The 22,554-nt window shown below is 51.6% G+C and overlaps 1 protein-coding gene across 2 annotated transcripts in view; it reads right to left on the minus strand.

Annotated features, from left to right (window-relative positions):
• The window catches only part of MVB12B (multivesicular body subunit 12B), a 174,692-nt gene extending 152,695 nt beyond the window's left edge, over positions 1 to 21,997 (minus strand). Inside the window, exons 1-2 of one of the 2 annotated variants that reach the window (XM_075560771.1) lie at positions 21,372 to 21,994; positions 6,986 to 7,108 (exon numbers count right to left, since the gene is read on the minus strand). In XM_075560771.1, coding sequence (XP_075416886.1) covers positions 6,986 to 7,108; positions 21,372 to 21,437 — 189 coding nt within the window. In that variant the 5' untranslated portion in view covers positions 21,438 to 21,994. Of the gene's footprint in view, positions 1 to 6,985; positions 7,109 to 21,371 lie in introns of both variants that reach the window. The other variant, XM_075560772.1, reaches the window with a different exon arrangement.
• Positions 21,998 to 22,554: the final 557 nt, after the last annotated feature.

Genomic DNA, 22,554 nt, shown 5'->3' on the forward strand with positions numbered 1-22,554 from the left:
GGTCATGAAAATTTTCAATAATAAGATATTTGGCCTGGGTTTGGACAGATGAGTAAAAATTTAACAGTGTGTGTGTGTGTGTGTGTGTGTGTGTGTGTGTACATGGGCAGGCAAGCATTCTGAAAGCACAGGGAAAGCAGGTTCAAAGGCATGAAAGTACAAAGTTCCCACTTATCCCAAAAATGAGAAAACAGAGGTTCAATGAAACTAGAGAAAGAGTTTGAAGTACATTGAAATTAAGTATGCCGAACCAAAGTGGACTTGGGGTCTGTGTTTGGTTATGAGATGGGAGACTTCTTGAGGGCAAGGTCCGTGTCTGCCGCTGAAACAAGCGTGAATATTTTCAACCAGGCATTCGCTTTATAAACATGCCCAACTGTGAAGAAGCAGTGAGACAGAAAGATAGGAGGTAAAATCAAGCTCAAAGCTCAGGGGAAAGGGAAGCTCAATCAAGTCAAACCTCCCCTAAAACCCCTTCCAATCACACCATCAGTGGGCATATAAACTGACAAAATGTCACAACCTTTCTGGAAGGCAATTTGGTAATATCTATCATATTTAAAATGTGAATACTCTTGACCCAGCAATTCCAGCCTATGAAATTCTTCAGTGGAGCCAAGAGGACCATCATGCTAAGGAAGGATGGGCTGTGCTAAAGGATAGTGTTCAGAATGAGGAAGAAAAAGAACAGAATCGACCTAACTGTCCTTCAAGATGGGGCTGTTAGCCAAATTTCGGTAAGTCAGATAATGATGAAACATTTTTCATTAAAAGGATAAGATGTTATGTATGTACTGATAGAGAATGAGAGCCACAATGAAAAAAGATTAAAAAAGCTACAAGAGAGTGTGAACAGTGCATCCCATTTAAAAATGGTATCCACACACACATGGAATTTAAAGCTAAAGATGAGTCTACCATATGACCCAGCAATCATCTCCTAGCTATGTACCCAAACGATCTGAAAACTGAAGCCCATTCAAAAACCTGCATGCAAACATATACAGCAGCTGTATTAATACTTGCCAAACATTAGAAACAAGCAAGATGCCCTCAAACAGATAAATGGACAAATATGTTTTGGTTACAAACATACAATGGAGTCTATTCAGCAATAAAGGGAAATGAACTATCAAAGGGCAAAAAGACACAGAGGAACGAGAAGTGCATGCTACCAAGTGAAAGAAGCCAGTCTGAATAGCGACATGCTGTCTGATTCCAACTTTTTAATCATTATAAAGACGCTCCCAAGGTCAGTGGGTGCCAGTTGAGAAGGAAAGGAGGGGATGGCTGCGTGGCGCACAGAGCACGTTCCCACCAAAAGCAAACCGACTCACTGCCGTCAAGATGATTCCAACTCATCGCAGCCCTGAAGGACAGCGCAGAACGGTCCCTGTGTAACTGTTACAGGAGCAGAAAGCCCCCTCTTTCTCCCCAGACAGCTGGTGGCTTCAAACGGTTGTCCTTGCAGTTAGTTGTAGCCCAACACGCAACCCACTAGGCCACCAGGGCTCCTAGAGCACTTTCAGGCAATGACACAGTTCTGTATGATTCTATTACTATCCTACATGATATTCTACATCTGTCAAAACCCACAGACCTGTACACTATCATGAACCCTTGTGGACTGGAGGGGTAATAATAAGGTATCAATATTGGATCTTCAGTTGTCAACTACATGCCACGTCAATGCAAGCTGTTACCAAGAGAGAAACCGTGAAGGGGAAAAAACGGCACGTGTGAAGCTTGCACTTTCTCCCCAATTGTTCTGTAAACCGAAACTTCCCTACAGAGGGAAAGGTATCAACAACACACATGCACACAAATGAACACACACACACACACACACACACACATTCCAAATGACTGTTTGACTCCACACCAGGAGAGGCTGTAAAACAAGCAGACAAGCTGGCACGGCCCTTCCTGAAGTAGATTTTTTTTTGGTGACCAACACTTGAGTTTCTCATCTCTGGACAAGCATGCAGTAGACGAAAAAAAGCGAATTTTTTCACTGTGTATACCTGACGTCACTGGCTTCCTCTGGTTGCCTTTCCACATACTCGGCATCCGCACGCACTCAGACCAAGAATGGCTTTGCTGAGAGCAACATTGCTGCCTGGGATTGGTTAGACGTGCATGCCATGGGGCCCATCCCAGACCCCGCCCCGAAACACTGGGGGTGGGGCCCAGCAACCTGCGTGTCAACAGGCCCCTGCCATGATTCTGAGGCCTACTGAGTCTCAGGAGCGCCTCACCTAAATTTGGAACCAGTCATTGTCTCTTCAGGTCACAGGGCCAAAAGGACTCTTGTGTGCAGGGTGGAATTTCTCAGGAAGGAAATGGGGGTGCTTTTAGGTTGGAGTGAGGAAAAGGGGAAAAAAGAAATCTCCTTCTGAGGCTAAGATTCTTTTTGTCCTGGACTCTAAGGTGTAACAGCCCTTGGGCCTTCGTGGATTGCAGGAATGAAAACCAAACTCATGGCCATCAAGTCAATTCTGACTCATCGTGACCCAATGGGGCAGGGCAGACCTGCTCCTGTGAGTTTCCGAGAGTATAATTTAAAATAATGGTGCCATTGAGATGTAATACATGTCACACATGTCCATAGTTCAGTCGTATTAAAAAGAGTTGAGTATTCATCATCAATATCAGTTCTAGAACATTTTCTTCCTCCTCGTCCTCATTATGAGCTCCCCATTGCCCTCCAAGCTCCCCTTCTGGAGCCCCAATAAGCCACTCTTTACGAGAGTAGAAAGCCCTGTCTCTCTCCCGAAGAGCTGGATGATGGTCTAGAACTTCCAATCTTGTGGTTAGCAGCCTAACATGTAACCACTATGGTACCAGGACTCCGGGAGGACGAAAGGTAGGCCAAAGATGGGAGCAGCAGCTGCCAGGCCAGGAAGGGAGCTACATGACTCGAGGGGAGGGCTCAGGGATGGCACCAACAAGAACAACTGGGGGACAACAGGAGGGGAGCAAGGCCGGAATGGAATCACCCTGAGTCCACTTAATGAACTTCCCTGGGGGACTCTTAGAACAAGCTGGACGGCAGACACTCGGCCAGGCGGGTTAGGCAGGAAGGGAACAACTTCAAGGGGCTCCTGCTGTCAAAATCAGGGACTGAGCATTCGAGGTGGCCAGATGCTGAAGATAAGTGATGTGTAAGCACTTCCCTGCAGACCATCATAGTATGTTACACTATCTGTGCGATCATTTGGTGATCTTTCTTTCTCCCGTCATTGTAAGCTTCCTAAATGTAGGGCCTACCTAGGCTTTGGTTTACCACTGTAACACCAGAGCCTAGCTGGAACCTGGTAAACCAAGGAGACCAAACTCACTGCCATCAAGTTGATGCCACCTCATAGCCACCTGATAGGACAGTGTCGAACTGCCCCTGTGGGTTTCTGGGATTGTAACTCTTTTCAGGAGTAGAAAGCCTGGCCTTTCTCATGCTGGCACCTAATAGGTGCTCAAAATCAAAAGGCTGAAGAAATAATCATTTTAAAATTAAGACCTAGTGGTGCGTATGCTTATTTTCACTTTCTCTTCACAGTTGAAGTCTAGAGATACACACACACACACACACACACATACATATTATCGAGGAAAATCATATTTTCTTTCTTGGAAAGAGTCATCTCAAAAATGTAGTCTTGTGGGTTTGGTTGCTGAATTATAAATGCTTGTTTAGGAAGGTAAGTGAATGTAGGGTAAAAGCCATTCGCTGGAAATACAGAGATGTTCATCCAGCAATGGTGATTTGCATGGCCCAATGTGATGACCCTTAGATCTGCCAAGTCCCAGGTGACTCCAAAATCAAAGATTAAATGAGGGTCAGGGGGAGTTTTGGCATGACATGCCTCTTGTAGCATTCGATTCTTTGAAAACTGATCACACATATGTGATAAAATAGCGAGCATGGCCTTCAACCAGGCCAGTTCACTGCAACACTCCCCATGCCAGACACCGTGGCATTCATTTCAAGGGCGCTTGCGATCCACCCCACCCTCTGGCAATCACCCCCACAACCAATAGGAAATGTGTGTGTGTGGGGGGGGGGGGGAGTTGTTTCAGAGAAAATAATAGAAATAGAGATATTTAATAAATAACCCCTCGCCTGCCTCTTAGCTGGCAGGAGCCCTGGTCCCACAGTGGTTACACATTGGGCTGCTAACCACAAGATCAGCCACTAGAAACCGCCAGCCTCTCAGCGGGAGAAAGAGGGGCTTTCTACTCCCACAAAGAGCTATAGTCTGGGAAACTCAGAGGGGCAGTTCTACCCTGTCCTCTAGGGTCGCTATGAATTGGAATTGACTTTATGGCAGTGAGTTTATTTGGGTTTAGCCTAAGAAGCTTTCCCTGACCTGGAGAGAAGGCATGTAATTCAGTGTGATTTTTAGGGAGGAACATTTGGCATCTTACTGTTTCTAACTGCGGCGGGGCCAACGTTCACTGGACAACAGTTGTGTGACTCGGTCAGCAGCTGGTGGGGGCTGAGCTCGCTGGGTTGGGAGAGAGCAGGGTTTTAAGGTGTTGCTGCACAGATAGGGATTAATCCTACAGTGGGTGCCACACATACAGGTCTCGCCAGACCCCGCAGCTGGGCGTCGTCCTCCAGCTGAGCCCTTGTCTGCACGTTGCTCTCACAGCCTGGTCACCATAAAGCGCCTTGTATCTTCGGGCGGAATGTCGCCTTCATGCACCACTCCAGATGAAAGAAACGGGACGTGTCTCTCCTCCTCCCCCCAGCCCATTCCCCTTGAACTTGGGATCAGGCCCCTAGGGAACAAGATGCTTCTCTGAGAAGCGTTCAAAGGTCAGGGTAAAGAAGAACTCCCACCACTTTGCCTGAAAGGGCTTTTAGAGGGAGCTCGCGGACACTCGGCTCTGGCCTCCCAGAGGCTGGGTAATTGCCAGGCTGGCCCCTTGCCCTGCTCACCTTTCATGATCAGGCATGGTGCGGCATAATCATGGAATGTGCTTATTAATTTTACTCATTTGACACTCTGCCCTCCCGCCCTGAGCGCGATGTTAGGAGAAAATGATAGGGATAGATTCTGCCCCTGTCAGACTTAGTGAGACTTTCAGGAAAACCAGACTCTCAAAGGCCACCGACCGCCCCCTCGCAGAGCAGGCCACATGACCCCGAGGCACACACAGAACATGAGAGCTGCGCTCCACACCAGAGCCCCTTGAGAGGGCGCCCAACAGCATGCCCTGGGGTTCAACTGCTGGCGGGAGCCCTCCTGAGAGAGAGGGAGAGACACCCCCCGCAGCCCGCCCTCCCACTCAGCATGCGCTCCCAGCCTTGATTCACGACTTGCTACTTCATCTCTAATTCATCAAAAGACACTTTGGCTTCTCAAATCAGGAACATTTTTATTAGCTTCCCCAAGAGTTTTATGGCACAAAGCCATTCCTAATGATTCTATTTTATGGAAAGTGATAAGTTCAAACAGTGCTTTGAAGTCAAGCAGCAGGTAAGACTCACATCTTTGTCAGAAAAGATTCCCCATTCTTTCACTCTTAAAACTGCTTATAAGCTTTCGAACAGTGAGGAAAGTGATGGGGAACATTTGAACCGGCTTTTCTTCCCTCACACCGCACCCCTCAATGAGTGAGCCCGTCTATATCGGCTGCTACACAGGCGGGGGAGGGGGGGGAGGTTAGGTGAGGTTGGCTTCTCCCACAGCGTCCTCCTCCTAGGGACTATGGCAGTGTCAGGAGACATGTTTGGTTGTTACAGCTAGAGGGGCGATGCCACAGGCATCTAGCAGAGGCCAGGATCCCTGTGAAATCTCCTACAGAGCACAGGGCAGTCCCCACTACAAAGAAATATCTGGTCCACGGTGTCCAGAGGCCAAGGTTAGGGAACCCTGCCTGCCCAGGGCTTCCCTCCCATCCCTAGAAGCAGAGCGTTCCGGTCAGGTGGCAGGTGCACTGTTGGGACACATTTTCAGTGAGTGCGAGTAAAATGCTGCCATCAAGAAAAACGAGGCCAGCGGAAGGAAGATAACTCAGTGCCTCAGAATACGTGACAATTAATAGGCACTGTTAATGGCCCCAAGGAGCCCTGGCCCCCGCACGGGTTAGGTGTTGGGCTGTCTGCCTCAAGGCCCATTGATTGATCCCACCAGCTGCTCCTCCTCCTCCGGAGGGAGCGAAGATAGGGTCGTTTGCTCCCACAAAGAGTTCCAGTGTGGGAAACTGCGAGGAGAGGTTCTCCTCTGCCCTACAGGGCCACCGTGATCCACAATGGACTGACTGGGGGCAGTGGGAAAGCTGCTCTAGTTTCCAAGGCCCACCCAAAGCAGAAGTTACCTGTTGCCATAACAGTAACTGCTGTCTGCTGCTCAGGGGAGCAGGGCAGAGCTCCGCCCACCTGCTGGGTGGGGTCAGCCAGGGGGGCGGGGCTGCTTCCCCACTCGGGAGGATTAGTGCTATGGAAGGTTTGGGGCTCTTTATCAGCAAAAGTGGAGATCACCTATGTGTAGGTCTGTCACAGACTCTTGGGTCCTGTTCACAAGGTATCAGAAATAAAAGTCGCTTCGGGATCAATTAGCCCACGCAGTACTTTTCCAGAAGATGAGAATGACCACTACACGGGGTCAAGTAACATAGCCACGGCAAGGCCAGAGGGCAGCCCAGACAGCTGCCACTCCAGGAGGTCTTCTGACTCCCAAACCAGGACACACCCAGCCCTATGTTAAGCTTCAGGCTGTCCACTGCAAGGTTGGTGGGCCAAGCCTATCTTGCAGTTCCTGGGAGAGACCTGGGAGAGACCTGGAGATCCGTTCCCATCAAGATCACATCCCTAGAAAGCCCTCGGGGGGCATTCCACTTAGTCCTGTTCGGTCCGTCGCCATGGATGGGGATCCACGTGAGGCACCTAACCGCTGCAGCCACACCTCACACCCAAGGTGGAGAATATCTTGGAAACAGGAGTTAAATTTTAAAAGTACAAACTAGGATCTTGACTTACTACGTCATAGCCTGTCGGGGCTCTGTTCCTAGAAGCCACCACCCCCACTCCCGTGATGGGGTCCATTGATGTTTCTGGCAAGGCTTCAGAAAGGTCCTTGACTTCAGGCATGGTGGACTGGTCCTGGTTCAGAGAAGGAAAAAGAAAGCACAGCGTTCACATTTAGCGTTGAAAGGGAGCAAAGCAAAATTTCAGACAGAACCAGAATCTTGGGGCCAATGTCCTGGGCTAGGACATGGTCTGGGTGAAGGGGCCAACCCTGTCCTGGGATCAAGAATTCAAACCACCTCTGGCCCCTGCTTTTCCGAAGTTAGCTGTGAAAACTGGTGGAGGAACGTAGCTATTGTGGGCTGGTCCCTGCTCGAAGGAGGTGATGTTCACTCAAATCCTGGAGCTAATTGCTTCCACTTTACAGTCCAACTGCCTGATTTCTGACCCTTACCAGCAGCTTCTCGGAGGCTACACCCGCCAGGACGAAATCTACCAACCCCTTCCGATTCTTTCCCTCGCATTCCCTCTTGGTGGAGACGCAGCCCTCTGACTCCACAGCCTCTACCAAGACCAAGGTTAGACTACTTAGCAGGTGGAAACTTAGCAAAAGAGCGAGGATCTTGGCAGTCACATATGGAGGCGTGGGCAGGGTGTCCAAATCCAGGCTCGGCGACACTAGCTAGTGACTGAACAAGTGATTTCACCTGTTGGAGCCTCGGTTCTTCCATCTACAAAAAGAGGCTGAGATACAGAGACACTTGAGGAGCTATCTTAAGGCCGGAGCGAGTCCATGTAACTGAAGGGCCTGAAGCTGTTTCTGGCATGCAGCAGGCACTAAACACACTGCTGATGACACCATCCAGGTTTAGAATACACGGGGGCCCCCAGAAGAACTTGCTCAGAAACGTGCTCGGAAACCAGTTCCTGCAGGCCTGGCGGATCCTTCTGTGTGTTTAAACCCCCAGGTCGTGTGGGCATTTACTCAAAGCTAAACACGAACAATGACCATAATTCTTGCTGGGCACTTGGGGAGAAAAAGGGAGGGGGGCCGAATTATTATTCTGCTGCTGACTGCCTCTTGATGCAACTAGAGGAGACAGGAGGAATATAGGGAGCGTTGGGGCCGGGCGGCCAGAGTGGCCAGGTACCAGAAAGCAAATAAAAAAGGCAACACCTTATGTAAATGATCTCAAGCACTTTGAAAGGGGCAACCTGGGGGAAAGAGCGAGTGAAATTCTACCCTCTTCCACAGCAATTAAATTCCACTGGCAGGGCTCTCAAGGCTGGTCCCGGCTTCGAAAGCAAACCAAACAGGCTGCCTAACCAGGCGGGCAAGAGGAATAGCCTCACTGCTCAGGAGATGATCAGAAAAGGCAGAGGCCATTAAGAAACGATGGTAACCTCCTAACTGGGAACAATCACAACACTGTGTGCTTGTCACCCACGTGGTAGTCAGCGTCTCCTGGAACCCAGAGCGCGCTCCAGGAACAGATTAGTCCAAACACAGAAGCCAACCTCTGATCGAAGCCAGGAAGCGCCTGGCACCAGCAGCACCATGGGCTTCTATTTAAAACAAAGTCTCAACAAAATTTTGCATTACTTAATTCCACTGCACATGAGCTACTGGGAGGCCAGGGCAGCAGGTAGGCCACCCAGAGGCACCACAGCGTCGGTTTCTGCTGTCATCGCTCATGTCCAGGCTGTCTCCATCAAGTTCGGGGCTCGGTGCTTTCGGTACACAGTATGCAGTGTGTATCTATTGACTGCATGAGTATGTGTGCACGGCCCCCAAAGAAGGGGGCGTCTAATTAAATTATCCACCTCCGCCCAATCGAAAGCAAGCCCTGATCAAAAAGCATCTTCACGTGAAAAAAAATCCCCTGTCTTTGGTAATTGCTGCCATTTGCAAAATATCAGTATCTGCTGTTGGTTACCGAAATGCTTTGCAATTAGCAACTCATTAACAGAATGTACCAATGTTGCCAGTGCTAAAATATCATGCTGTGTATTTAATAAAGAACATGTGAGGTGGATTTCCCCCATCAAGATAGTACTACTGCCTCTCCCCTTCTCAGAAAGAAGGAGAGGGAAGAGAGGAGGAGAAAGCATTGGAATAAGTGAGATTTTATTTGCTGATAGATTCGTGTCCTCGGGTCACAATATCCTCGGCGCTCCTCGTTCGCTCTGAAGCATACTGATATCAATTGCAGTCCGGGAAACGTACTCGCAGAGGAGCGATGCTGCTCCCAGAATGCACCAGAGAAAGCAGCCCAGCAGCACACCTCAAGATGGCTGCAGGCTGCCTCCCAGCCGCGGCAGACAAAGGAGGCAGCGGCCCGGGCCTGGGCCTGCTCGGCCCCCAGCCTGCTGGGTGAGGCCTGGCATACAGAGAGTTAGCACAGAGCATCCCAGATGCAGGCCTGCCCCCCCCACCCCCACCCCCCCCCGCATCGCCCCGCCCCAGGAGCTGTACCCTGGGGATCAAGGCAGCCTTTGTGAAATACAGACAAATGACTCCTCGTGGCCCGGGCTGCGGCTGGGCTCCGCTGTCGCCGAGGAAGCACCAGTGCCAGCTAAGGAAGCTTTTCATGAGAACCGCCCAAGATATCCATGGCAGAGGCAATCACTCAAAGAAGCTTGCCCTGAATTACATATTTTCTGACTGCAAATTACTTTTAACAGCGTCTCTACCGTCACTTCAATTGACCTTCCTAACAAAAGGCCATTTATTAACTCGCACTCCACGCTTTCCGGACCGTGTGGAGCCTCCGGCCAGAAGGGATGGCATTGCGGAGCGTGCGCCCGCCCAGGGTCACAGGCCAGGCCCTTGCCAGAGGGAGAAGAGGCCATTAATGGGAGCCAGCGAGGAGGGAGAGGTGGAGAAGGGAGCAGGGCATTTAAAATCGACATTAACGCGTCTGTCAAGAGGTGGTATGGACGGAGTCGCCAAGGCCTCCTGGCAACAACCCTTGGTTCCAACCTTGGCACGTCTCACCCAACATCCGCTTCCAAAACCCGGCCTCCACACAAAACACACTATCTATCAAGCTTCCCTGGCTCTGGTGGTGTAATGGTTATGTGTTTGTCTGTTAACCACATGGTCCAAAGTTCGAAACCACCAGCCACATGGAGGGAGAAAGATGAGGTTTCTTTACGAACTCTAGTAGAGAGTTAGTCTTAGAAACCCACAGGGTCAGTTTTACCTTGTTGTCTGTGTTCGACGTGAGTCAGAATTGACTTGATGGCAGTGAGTTGGATTTGGTTTGGTGTTTTGTAGGGCACTTTGCAATAATTCTCCAAAAGCTTTCTTGTGCTTCATCTCAGTGGATGCTCAGACCAAACCTAGGAGGTGGTTAGGTAAGTGCTGTTATTCCCATTTTATGGGTGAGAACATTGAGGGGCTTAGTATCAGGGGGTCAGCCGAGCCTCCTCAGCCTGGTTGGCTTTCCCTCAGGCGACCAAGAGGGAAGTCAGGGTCCCATCCAAGGCAGCGTCAACCACTAATGATGCTTTAAAATGCCACTGCTCTGCGGTCTCTAGCCATAGCCCAATAAGTCAAGCCAGCAGGAGTAAAGTACAGAAAGATAAAAGTAACATGGGATTAATTTTCCTCACACCTCAGTTTCAAGATTCAACATTTCCCTCATAAATAATTTACAACAATAAAAATGAGCTAAGGCTATGTTTGTGTAGGACAGAGGTAAATTTAGGCCTAATGAGGGAGCTCTGAGCACGGCACCGGAGGGAACAGGCTGATCTACAGCACCGGGCCATGCTCGGTCAACAGGCAGCCCACCCCCAGGGAGGGCAGTTTGAGGTAGCTTCTGTCCTCCAGGCTGCGCCTGCAAGCAGGGACAGATCTGAAAAGCCAAAGACTGCCCCAGAGTTTTCTATGACCAAGTACTGCAGGTGGAGATTTCTCAGAAGGTTAAGGTTAACCTAAGGGGACATGGACTCAAACTCGGTTCTCCACAAATGCCAGTGGAGAGGGTGCATGGTGGGCCTGGGGAAATGTCATTGGTGATATTGACCTTGAGCGCGTTCTCTCTCTCTCTCACGTTCACTGACATTGGGTCTAAACGGAGACCCTGCAGGACAGAGTAGAAGGGCCCCTCTGTGAGTTTCCCAGAGACTGAAACTCTTTACAGAAATAGAAAGCCCAGTGTTTCTCCTGGGGAGTGGCTGGTGGTTTTGAACTGCTAACCTTGAGGATCACAGCCAAACTTGTAATCACTACGCCACCAGGGCTCTGGACCTTGAGCTAGTCCTCTTTCATCTCACAGGTCATCGCTCCCATTCCTCATCCCAGTATCTCCCCCGACTGCACATCCTGTTCCTGTTCTTGTCTGCGCCAAGAATTCCACCACAAAACAGGAGACAGACATGCACACACACACACACACACACACCCCACCTGTATTGGTGTGCATGCCTATGTGTGTACTGGGATTAAAAGGGAAAGGATTCGGATGAAGGAAGACTTTCCCAACATGCCATGCTCAATGAATACTATGCAATGGTGCTTGGTGGGAGGAAGCCTGCAGCCTGCTGTTGCTAGTCATGCTGCAAACAGAATGCTTCAGGGGGGCCCTGGCTCCCAGCACTGCAGCCCCTCACTGATGCTGTCAGCCCAGGTTCATAGAGAAATGAACTTTAACTATAAAGCACCCCTTTATACAGACAGCGCACTGCTCCCTTGTAGCTGATCAAAGAATTACTATAACAGTGTGCTTAATCCCTAAAAGTCAGCAGTGCTGGGTTTAACTGATGTTGAACATTGTTTCACAATCAAAGGCGAGCCTCCCGGCCCCAGTCTGGGAGAAAGCTAAGCTACTGTATCACAGTTGAAAACTCAGGGGAACTTTGATATCATCTCTGTTTAATTTCCACAGCCCTCATGAGCCTGGAGTTTATCTCGTTTTATCAACTCCCGTACTGCAATCAAAACCCAGCTAACAAAACTCGGACTCCTCTCCCTGAGCCCCTTATAGCGGTGGGGTACGGGCTGCGGAGTTTAAAGTGTTTGTGGGTGGCGGGGGAGGGGTGAGGGCGACAGCAGCAGGGGCACTGTCTTCAAAGGAGATGCGGCAGAAGGATGAGGCCACAGCGGCCTCCCTCCCTGCAGTGGGGAGTCAGAAGAGGGACCTAGCTGCTGCCAAGGCTAAAGGCACGTTTTGCACACAACTTTTGTGGAGAGTAATTTCAAATTACTTTAGGCAGGGTGGGGGAAGGAAGGTTAAATAGGGCTACTGTAATTGAAATGACAAAACCAGTGGGTTAATTAAGTCCCCACAGAAGAACCAACTTGTGATCTGCTGGTTTTAAATCCAAAGTCAAGGGCACAAAAGACATAAACTGTCTGCCCTCATCTACCAGCTTGTGGGGCTGGAGAAGGGAAGTGAGTGAATATTTCAATTGCTGTGGGAAAAAGCTCAAGAGCAGGGTCGCCATTGGAAACGGGCTGCTCCCCCCACCCCACCCCCACCAGCTGCAGCCCTGCCCATCCTGGGCCAAATCTCTGCCAGTTTCCCAAGCCCAGCAATGGCCTGCGGGAACCCATGCAGCTCTGGGTACTGACATCTTTCTGCTAACACATTGCAAGCAAGGGACAGGAGGACACTGTCTGGTTCTCACTGGAGGGAGCCTGTGGCCAGGCTCCCCCAGTACACAGCCCGGTGCATACAAACCCACAAACTGGGGTACCTTCATGAAGTTCCATGCAGCAAAGGTTCCGGGGGTGGGGGTAGGGAGGCCGTGCAGCAAATTGAGGGCAAGGTTCACATAGCACCCAGGAGAACAGCCAGCCAGCTCTAGGGCCATTGTGGGGGACAACTGCCCAGGCTGTGGGGTGGCCACTGTTGGATCTCAGAAGTGTCCCCGTGCCTCCTGCACTTTGATCTGCACAACTCTGACTTAGGTTCAGCTTGGCCCAATCCTACCATTCTGCAAAATCTCCACCTCCTTTAGTCTGCCATTCAAAATATAGGGAGAAGGCTGGGACTTCCTGCTTGTATAAGGTGACCAGATGTCCCGCTTTTGGCGGACAGTCCTGATTTTTAACAGTTTTTCCCGCGTCCTGAGGCATTTTTTAAAAATCCCGATTTTTGGAAAGAATGCCCGACAAGCCAGGGTACACGGGTTTCGGCTGCCCTGTGGCTATTTCTCCAGGATATGAGTTTTATCAATGGTGTCCTGCTTTACCAATGTTAAAATCTGGTCACTTCATAGCTTGTAAAGCACTCTGGTAGCATTGGGCCCTGGAATTCTGGGAGGGCCAGTCAGTTATTGGGGAAACTAAAGCAAATGTTTTTCTAAGTGCTTGTAGATCACAAAGGATTTTCCTGGTGGGAAAACTAACAATTGCAAGCACATCCTTTTGCCCTAGTAAATGTCTGTTTCTCCTGATACAAGAACCTTGTATTATTATTGTGGTATAGTAATATGACAATTCAATCCATCCTACACTTGGATTTATATTAACCATTTCATCACCAAACATAAAACTTCCCATAAATTACATGTGGCAGGCCTAAGGGCTCAGGTTTCTGTGGCCAGATCTTGAAACCCATGCCCCAGAAATGAATGTGGCATGGAAAGGCACAGTGCCGCCTTGGCCAAGCCCTGCACCTTACTGACTGGAGTCTGATGACACCAGGGCCTCTCGGGAGGGAAGCCAAACTCTCCGGTACACGTGTGAAGCCCACCCTGAATGAGGGGTATCCTTGCCTACTCCCATCAGGCCTTGCCTGGCTGTGTTGGGTTGTCCCCTGGGTAACAGGGGAAAAAAGAGGGCCCCATCAGAAGGCAAGTGCCACATCTAGGACCATGTTGCCTTGCAAAAGAAACCACTCCCAGGGAGCCACAAGAGTGTTCAGTGATCTAAGATGAGTGGCACCATGGTCCTAAATGGCCACTGAGCCTGCAGAGAGAAAATGTCTTGATTGCATGTAATGGCCTATCACTGGGTCCACAGGCCAGAATCATCAGACCAGTCTTACTTTAGACCTGACTTCAAGTCAGCCACGCATGGCCTGTCCACAGCCCCACTGCCTGTCCACAGCCCTCCCTGACTTTTACACCTGCCTTGAGAGTTCATTTTTTTTTTTTTTTTTTTTTTGCATTTGGTTGCTGTATCCTTCCAAAATACCTCTGCAGCCCTGAAACTCAGAGGTACACTTCTGGTGGCACATTGACCTATGAGTACCTCAAATTTGGCTGGCCTTGCCTTCCTTCCCCAAAGTAAGCTCCCACATTCCTACTACGTAAGATGACCCGGGACTTCAGGGCAGTGTGGCCGTAAATGTCGATGGAGCACTTTGGTGCTCTGTGCTGAGGGCACGACAAGGCTGTCAAGAAAAAGTTCTACCTTCTGGAGCAGTCCTTTGAGCACGCCTAGAGAGGCTGTGAAAACAGACCCCTGAATCCCACCTCGAGAAACACTGATTGAATAAGTCTGGGTGGCGCCCGAGAACCTGGATTTTCAGCAAGCTTCCGGTGATGTGTAACTGGATGGTCCACAATCTAAATTTTGAGTACAAAAAAAAAAAAAATCAACCAAACCCACTGCCAGCAAGTTGATTCTGACCCACAGCGTCCCAACGGGACAGAGAACTGCTCCTTCAGGTACCCGAGGCTGTACAGCTTCGTGAGAGCGGCCCACGTCCTCTCCTTCAACAGACTTTTGTCGACGGGCCAGGGGAAACAGAAACCAAAGAAAAAACTCCCTGGGGTCGAGCCCATTCTTACTCATGGTAACCCTGTGTGTCATCGCACTGAATTTCTCCAGAAGGTAATCTTTGGCTGTGATCCAATGTGCTCCCCAATGTTGGATGAGCGATCCAAGGAGCAAATGAATGGAGTGAGGGAACCCGCAGCTAATCTTCCGTGGAGAAGAGGCCCGAGCCAACTGAGATAGGGGAGGGCGGGCGGGCCTGGAATCCGTACTTCCTGTTTCAGTACTCACTTGGTGGGTTCTTAATCTGGTCATTTAACATTTAATCTGGTCAGAGCCTTGTTTGTAGAACCAGAATATTTACCCTGCAGGTACAGGGAGGATGGGGAAATAATACTGTCTTGAAGGAAGAAAATGGCCCAATCATCACTAGTTGTTAAAGGAACAAAGCCTAACCAGAGGCTGAAGACCCTGAGAAGGAGCTACTGAGGATGCCTTTTCTTCCAGAAAGAGTGTTCAGTGTGGGAGATTTTCAGCAATCATTTATGGTCTCAATCAGCTCACATAAAAAGCCCAAGCACCAGCCTAGGAACGAGTCATCCAAGGTCCTCGCCTCCATGCCACAGGTCAACCAATTTACCTCCCCATTCAAAAGCACCCACTTACCTCCCCAGTCAAAACCTTGGTCACGTCCCCAGCCCCCCCCCCCAATCTTGCCCACTTGCATCCAACAGATGCTCTCCCTCAGAATCCTGACAGTCCAACAAAGAGCACGGCCCTCCACAAGCCCAGCTACAACTGTGAGGATGACCCAGGGCTGGGCAGTGTTTTGTTCTGGGTGCGCAGGCTCACTAGAGGTCAGAGCCAAGTCAATGGCACCTGTGGTAGCTACATAGTCTGTTGTGAATTTGAGACTTAAGAGTGAAGGGGTGGAGTTTAGCCTGTCCATCGGGTTGCAGCTTGATGACCTCATTTGGAGCCACGGTGGTGATAAACAGCTAGCTGGCGGTGGGACACAGACACACTCCCTGCAGAGACATTCCTGTTGACAAGACACATGGAGTTGTGCTAGAGCCCTGGAGCTGAAGAAGCCACGTGGAGACCCCTGTCAGCACTGAGATGCTTCCACCGCCACGGGATCCACAAGACTTCCCACCCACTGGTCCGTGATCTTCCTGCACTCGGCATCAATGCCTGTGTTTCACGAGTCTGACGAGGGCTTTATAGATTGGTATCGACCATATGGGCTAACATCAGACTTATGGACTTGATCTGGACGGGGCTGTTTTCTCAATATTCAATTGCTCTTGTATATAAAGTTCTCTCTTACACACATATGAGTCTCCCTGGATTTGTTTCTCTGGTCTACCCAGACTCACACAGCACCAAACAACAATCACGGCACACACTTTCCCTAGCAGGATATATGTAAGTTCTTCACAGGTTTTATGCCCACTATAGTGTATAGCTCACAGTGGTACTGAATAAATGGATGATATGGATGGATGGATGGATGGATGGATGGATGGATGGATGGATGGATGCATGGATGGATGCATGGATGGATGGATGGATGAGGGGGTGGGCAGATGAATGGGTAGATAAATTAAATTCTTATCCTCCTTTAAAACGCAATGTATTCTATTGGATTAGGGAAGGCACATGAAGCGGAAGTGCATAAGTGAGACCAGACCAGTCAGGCCCCTTCCAGCAAGAGGCCCACTTAGGATAAACACCACAACCCCAGGAGTGAGCCAACTGCAGCAAGCAGAACAGAGGGGGGAGTATACCATTTCCCAGTTTCAGGCATGGGCTTGATTCTGTTCAACTGGGACTGGCTGAGTGCCTGGTACAAGCAGAGGACCTCTGGAGATCCCCTGGGGAGGTTTTAAAATGACAGCTACCCCCCCCCCCCTTCCCAACTCGCCAGGTTCTGTGTCCACTCATCTGTGTTGGGGCTGGGACTGGATAATGTGTAGCCCAGGGCAGGGACCACTGTGTCCAGTGATGCAGCGACAAACAGGGCCCAGCTTTCCACCTGAGGAGTTCACAGGCTGGAGAAACACCCTGTAAGAATGAGACTGCTGCCTGGGGAGTCAGGGAGATGGAAGAGGAGGGATGGCACTCCCGCTGGCCTCGTCTGAGAGAGGAGCAGGGAGGTACTCCGGAGACACAGCAACGTGCTGTGAGAACACATGGCTTGCTTGGGAATGGCGAGTTGCGGCTGGGCTGGAAAGGGTTAGGCAAACAAACGAACAGAACATAACGAAACAAACGCTCACCGGCAGTTCTCCATTGCTGAGGCCTACGCAATGATGTAAGGCGCTCTGGTGGTGTCGTGTACAACCCTTGGTTGCTGACGGCAAGGTCAGCTGCTCAAGGCCCACAAATCGCTCCCAGAGGGAAAGGTGAGGCTCTCAGCTCCCACAAAGATGGATAGTCCAGGAAGCCCGATATCGGGGCGTTCTGAGTCAGAGTGGCCTTGGTGGCTGTGGGTTTGGGGTTTTAGGAAGCAAGGACGGCTATCTACAGAAGGAGAAAGAACCCCAGGCATCGGGAGAAAGCAATTCCCATGCAGGTTTTCTTTCATCCCATTTTACCTCCTCAAACCCCGGCCCTCCGGGGCCTCCGCTGGCGTGAGCTCAGTGGGAGGACTGAACAAAAAGCAAAGGAACGAAAAGAACACAAGCTTTGATGTCCCTGGGGTTCAAGCTTGAACCCCAGGTTGGATTCAAGTTTACAGCTGCGGGACCCTCCAAAGCAAGTTAACTAAGCTGGGCCTTAAGCTTCTATCACTATAGAATTGAAATGATGGATCCCGAAATTTCCGCTACGGAGTTCTCATAGACATAAAGCATCTAAAAGGAGCCCTGGCAGTTGGTGCTTTGAGTTGGGCTGCAAACTGCAAGGTCAGCAGTTTTAAAACACCAGGCACTCCAAGGGAGAGAGGCGGGGCTCTTACACGAGTCTCAGATCACAATGAGCGACACATAACCACACACCCTGACCCCAGGGGGACGAACAACAGAAACCATGGCGGAAGGTAGACAGCGGTCAGTGTAAGAAATGAAAATAATAATTTATCAAGAGGTCACGGCGGGAGGGGGGGAGCTAATACCAAGAGCTCAATAGGAAGTAGATGTATAGAAAATAATGATGGCAACAAGTGAACAAATATGCTTGATACAATTGATGTATGGACTGTTATAAGCGCCCCTAATAAAATTATATTTTAATAAAAAATTAGAATTAGTCTCAGAAACCCACAGGGGCAGTTCTGGCCTATCAGGGTCACTCTGAGTGGGCATCGACTTGGTTGGGCTTGGGGGAAGGGTAGCTCTCGCTTCAGCAAACGTAAGTACAACCCAAGGTGTGGCGTATGCAACAGGAAAAGCCCACCACCCCAACCCCAAGGTTCCGCTCAGTGAGGTGTGGATGTGGGGCCCTGGAATCTGTAATTTCATCGACACCCCAGGCACATTTCGCTCATTTAGGAATCATTGATCCCTCTCGTCTAAAGGATCAGAGGATCGTCTTTTGAACATTCTGCTCTGCTGACCAGTATCTGACAAACAAATAAGATGGTATACACATACACATACACCACACACATGTCGATGCTATGTATGCTCACATATATGAAAATGGCTTCCAAAGTCAGTGGGAAACTTCCATTCCCTTTGCATTCCAGTTGTCCACGGATACGGCGATACAGAGAGAGCGAGCATGCGAGCAGATGAAAGAGAACTGGTGCTGCTTCTAGCCACAAGTCCACCCAAAAGGGCCTCCAGGCCTCAGCAGAGCAGGAGCGACAAAGCTCCTGTGTGTGACCCCTGGGCTCCAGGCCCACGGGCCTCTCACATTTCAGCCTGGACAAGCTCTGCATGTCGCCAGAAGTATGTTGAGTAAACCGAACACATGCCCACAGGATGTCTCCGACAAGGGAGAGAATGTTCAGCACACCCCACAGTGGCCCCGGCCTCCCAAGCAGCTGGAGGGAGGCCATCTGTTGCAGGCAAACCCCTTGCAAAACAGCCCAGACAGTGCAGGCAAACCACAGTCCCCAAGGGCAGCCCGGCGAGCAGACGGCCAAGGCAAGCCACCAGGGCCAGTGAAACGTTGGCCACGGAGGGCCTCCCAGAGAACGGGACCAGGCTAGGGAAAGGCAGCTCATTCAGGGACCCAAGTCTCCTCTTCCACACCCCAACTAGCAAAGGAGACTCCGCTCGCTCAACCGCAGCCAACTAAATGGTGTTCTGGGCCCGACCACATCCAGCCATGTAGTCATTTGTTATCGTCATCATCATCATGACACCTTTGATGCTTCTCATTCTGTACTCCAACACAGGTATTACTTTCCGGGGTGGTAAGGATATCATCGCTCCTTGAGCAGGAAGCACTCGGCACTCGCAGCCTAAGGCAGAGGGGTCTCCACCGCATGGGTTCAGAGATGCTGCAAGGCCACTGAACAGAACCTAAGCTTCGGGACCCCTCTCTTGCATGTGCCCCAGCCAAGGCCCTGGGACAGGCTTGGTCCATGGGTTCATAAGGTCTTATGATTTTATAAGATGTTCTTTTTGTCATAAAGACACCCCCCCAATTGTGTGGCGGGCCCACACAACCCTGATTTAGGGGGGACCTCCATCCCTGACTGTACTGAGCACAGCCACATACACCATCTTATTCAGCCTTCCGGACTACCTTATGGTGTGAGTTTCTTAAGTCGCTTTTACAAATGGGTGTCACGAGACGTTCCACGAATTCCACAACTCGTCCAAGATTTTCTAAGAGGTTCAAAGCCCAAGTCCTGAAGCCAAGTCCACTGTTCTTTTGACTAGACTGCCATTTCCTAGTTCTTCTGACAAGAGCTCAATAATAACAGAAACAAGCAGAAAAATAATTTACAAGTTGAATCCACTTCTCTGATTACCTGGTCAACAAAAACCCTTAATAATAGCCACTAGCTTCTCTGGACCACTGTCCACATGGCAGGCGCTGAGCTAAGCATTTTCCTTGCACTCTTTCATATACGTCTCTCTACAGTCCTGTAGAAGGTACCCTGGAGGCACCGTCAGCTACACGCAGAGATGCTAGCCGCAAGGTCTGAGGTGCACATCCAGCAGCCAACCCTTCGGGAAGAGATGAGGCTGTCTACTCCCATAGAGATGCAGTCTCATAAACCCACGGGGGCAGTTCTGCCCTAACTGATAGGGTCTCTATGAATCAGAACTGACTGGATAGCACTAGATGATCCTATGTGACAGACACTGTCACTAGCATCACCTGGCTGGCAAGGTAATGGAGGTTCAGCAAAGCTAATTTACCCAACAGTAAAAAACAAACAAACCTGGCCTCACTCTGAGGTCAAGTCCTAAAGCCCTTCCACTGCAGTATCGTGCCAAGAAACTGTCCAGCTAGAAGCGGGGACAGTCCTCCAGCTGGATGGCGGCAGGGCAAGGAGAATGTCTTGACTATACACCAGGAATGTGGCCTGCGGACTCCAACTAAGGATGCCGGACAAAAGGAGCAGAGGAGTGAAAAGAAGTGGCTGGTCCAACCAACCAATAACTGCCACAGGCACCACTGGGGACAGATCTTGGCGCCCAGCTCTTGGATGCCCAGTATTCAGAGAACACTTCAGTATTCCCAGTCTGGCACAAGATCTCAAAATACCCCATGTGATTTCACAAGAGAGGTGTCACCCGTCGTTTTCAAACAGACTTGGATTTACAGTTACTCCAGCCTTCCACGGAGCTATCTCCTAATTTTTCTAAGACTTTCTCCGGTGCCGCTGATAAGATCTTCTAGCCCTGCTAAAATGAGATGCGATCCAGCCAGCTGTCCAGAAAGGTACAATGAGATTACACTGAGGAGGAACCACCAGAGACAAAGCCCCCAAAGAGGAGCCGGCCTGCCGTCTGCTTCTGTGGTAGGAATCTGAGTGGGCGCTTGGCTTGTCCTTGCGTGGGGGCAGGGAGCAGAGGACCGGCCAGAGCCAATTGCCCTGTCGTGGTCTTCCTCTGCTGCCAAGGCTGCTGGGAGCAGAGAAGAGTCACACTTTAGATAGGGACCGGCGTGTGTTGGTAACAAAGAAGCTTGTGGCTCTATCTTCACCTGCGCCTGCCTCTGACGGTTTGCTGTGGAGAGCCTGTCCTGTGTCCCGTGGCCCTACACCTTCGCACCTACCCCTGGCACTCGCGCCTCCCTGGCACTGAGGCCCACTGCAGGGTTCTCATCAACATGCCCACCATCCTTCCTGGGTGGATCCTCGGGGTCTCAGGGGTCCTCGGGCCTGGATGTCCTCTCTGTTGCACCCAGGTCACCGAGGAGGCCACAAGCCAGATGATACCCCAGAGTCAGGTGCACGCTGGTGCACGCCCACGTGACCACAGAGAGGTGGACCCCAGGCCAGATGGGTCCAGCCACTGTCCCCAGGCTCCCCCAGGCCCCTCACCTGCCCAGGCCCGGCGGGTGGGGCTGACCCTCGGTCCCGAGCTGCCCGCCTGCTGCAAGGCCAAGCCCCGGGCCGGGCGGCCGCGGCGCTCGCAGGCCCGGGCAGCCGCCCGCCCGGCCTGCCTCTCGGCGGGCCGGGCGCCCAGCCCGCAGGCCTCGGCGCGGCCCGGCTCCGCCCGCCCGCCCGCCCCTGGGCCCGGGGCCCGCGCCCGCCGCCCGGCCAGCAGCAGGCCGACGCGGCCGAGCCTCCGCGCCCGGGCCTCACTTAACTGTTCCCCGCTGGGGCGGCGGCGGCGGCGGGTCCCGGCTCCGTCTCACGCAGAAGCAGCTTCTCATCGCCCGGGCGGCGCGGGAGGGGCCGGGCCCGGGGCCCAGGCGGCGGGAGCCGGCGCCGCAGCTCGAGCGCAGCCTCGCCGGGGAGCGGCGGCGGCGGCGGCGGGAGGGGCTGGGCGCGGCCTGGCGGCGGCGGCGGCGACAACGGTGGCGGCGGCGGCTCCGTCCTCGGGCCGCGGCGGCGGCAGTGGCGGCGGCGGTCCGGGCTCCTGGCCTCCAGGCTCTGGCTCCGGGGGAGGCGGGAGGAGGGAGCGAGAAGCCGCCGCCTGTCGGCCTCCTGGCCACCCAGCCCGTTAGCCCCTGGCAGGGCCCGGCGCACCCTCGCCCTGGGAGCCTCGGGGCGCCGCTAGCTGGACCCCTGCGACCCCGCAGGCGGCCCCAGGCCTGCAGGAGCCCTCCCCCTCAAGTTGGTCTCTTCCAGGAAACCCAAAGCCCCCTCGGCTCCCCAAGGCCTCACGATGCCCTAGACCAGTCCCTCTGCTCAGCCTCAGGCTCCTGCGAGTCCCAAGACCTCTCTTAAGCGGTGCTCAGTTACCCTACCCCCGCCCCTGCAAGCTGGCTTCTTGCAGGGACCCCAGAGCCCTCCAAAACCGTACTGAATCCTAGGCCAGTCCCTCAACTCAACTCACTCCAGCCCAAGAGACCCCACGGTCCCTGCTGACCTAACAGTTAAGATTGGACCCAACAATACTCCACCCCACCACCACCCCCCTACTCCCCACCCCCTAATTCCAGGGCTCATCAGCCTCTGTAGACCAACTCACTCATGAGCACTGTTGCTATAAAACTACTAAATAAAGCTTTGGCCATTGGCATCCCACCTTGTCGTAAAGCACAACAAAACAGATGCTTTCCCGAAGTAGAGGGATAGTTCATAAGGGAATCTGTAAATTCATTGGCACTCATTGGTAGGTTAGGGGACAGTAAATCACATTATCAAGAGGATAGCTAGCTGGCTGGAAGTCCACTTGGCTGAAGCTCAAAAGTCACATTTGCCAATCACCTTGATCAATATTAAAGGTAGTATTTGTGGCAGTTACATAATCTCCTGTCAACTTGAGATGGAGTGGAGTTTGGCCTGTCAACCAGGCCACAGCTTGATGACCTCATTTGGAGGCAG

Source organism: Tenrec ecaudatus, chromosome 10, assembly GCF_050624435.1.
Source record: "Tenrec ecaudatus isolate mTenEca1 chromosome 10, mTenEca1.hap1, whole genome shotgun sequence".
Taxonomy (NCBI): domain Eukaryota; kingdom Metazoa; phylum Chordata; class Mammalia; order Afrosoricida; family Tenrecidae; genus Tenrec; species Tenrec ecaudatus.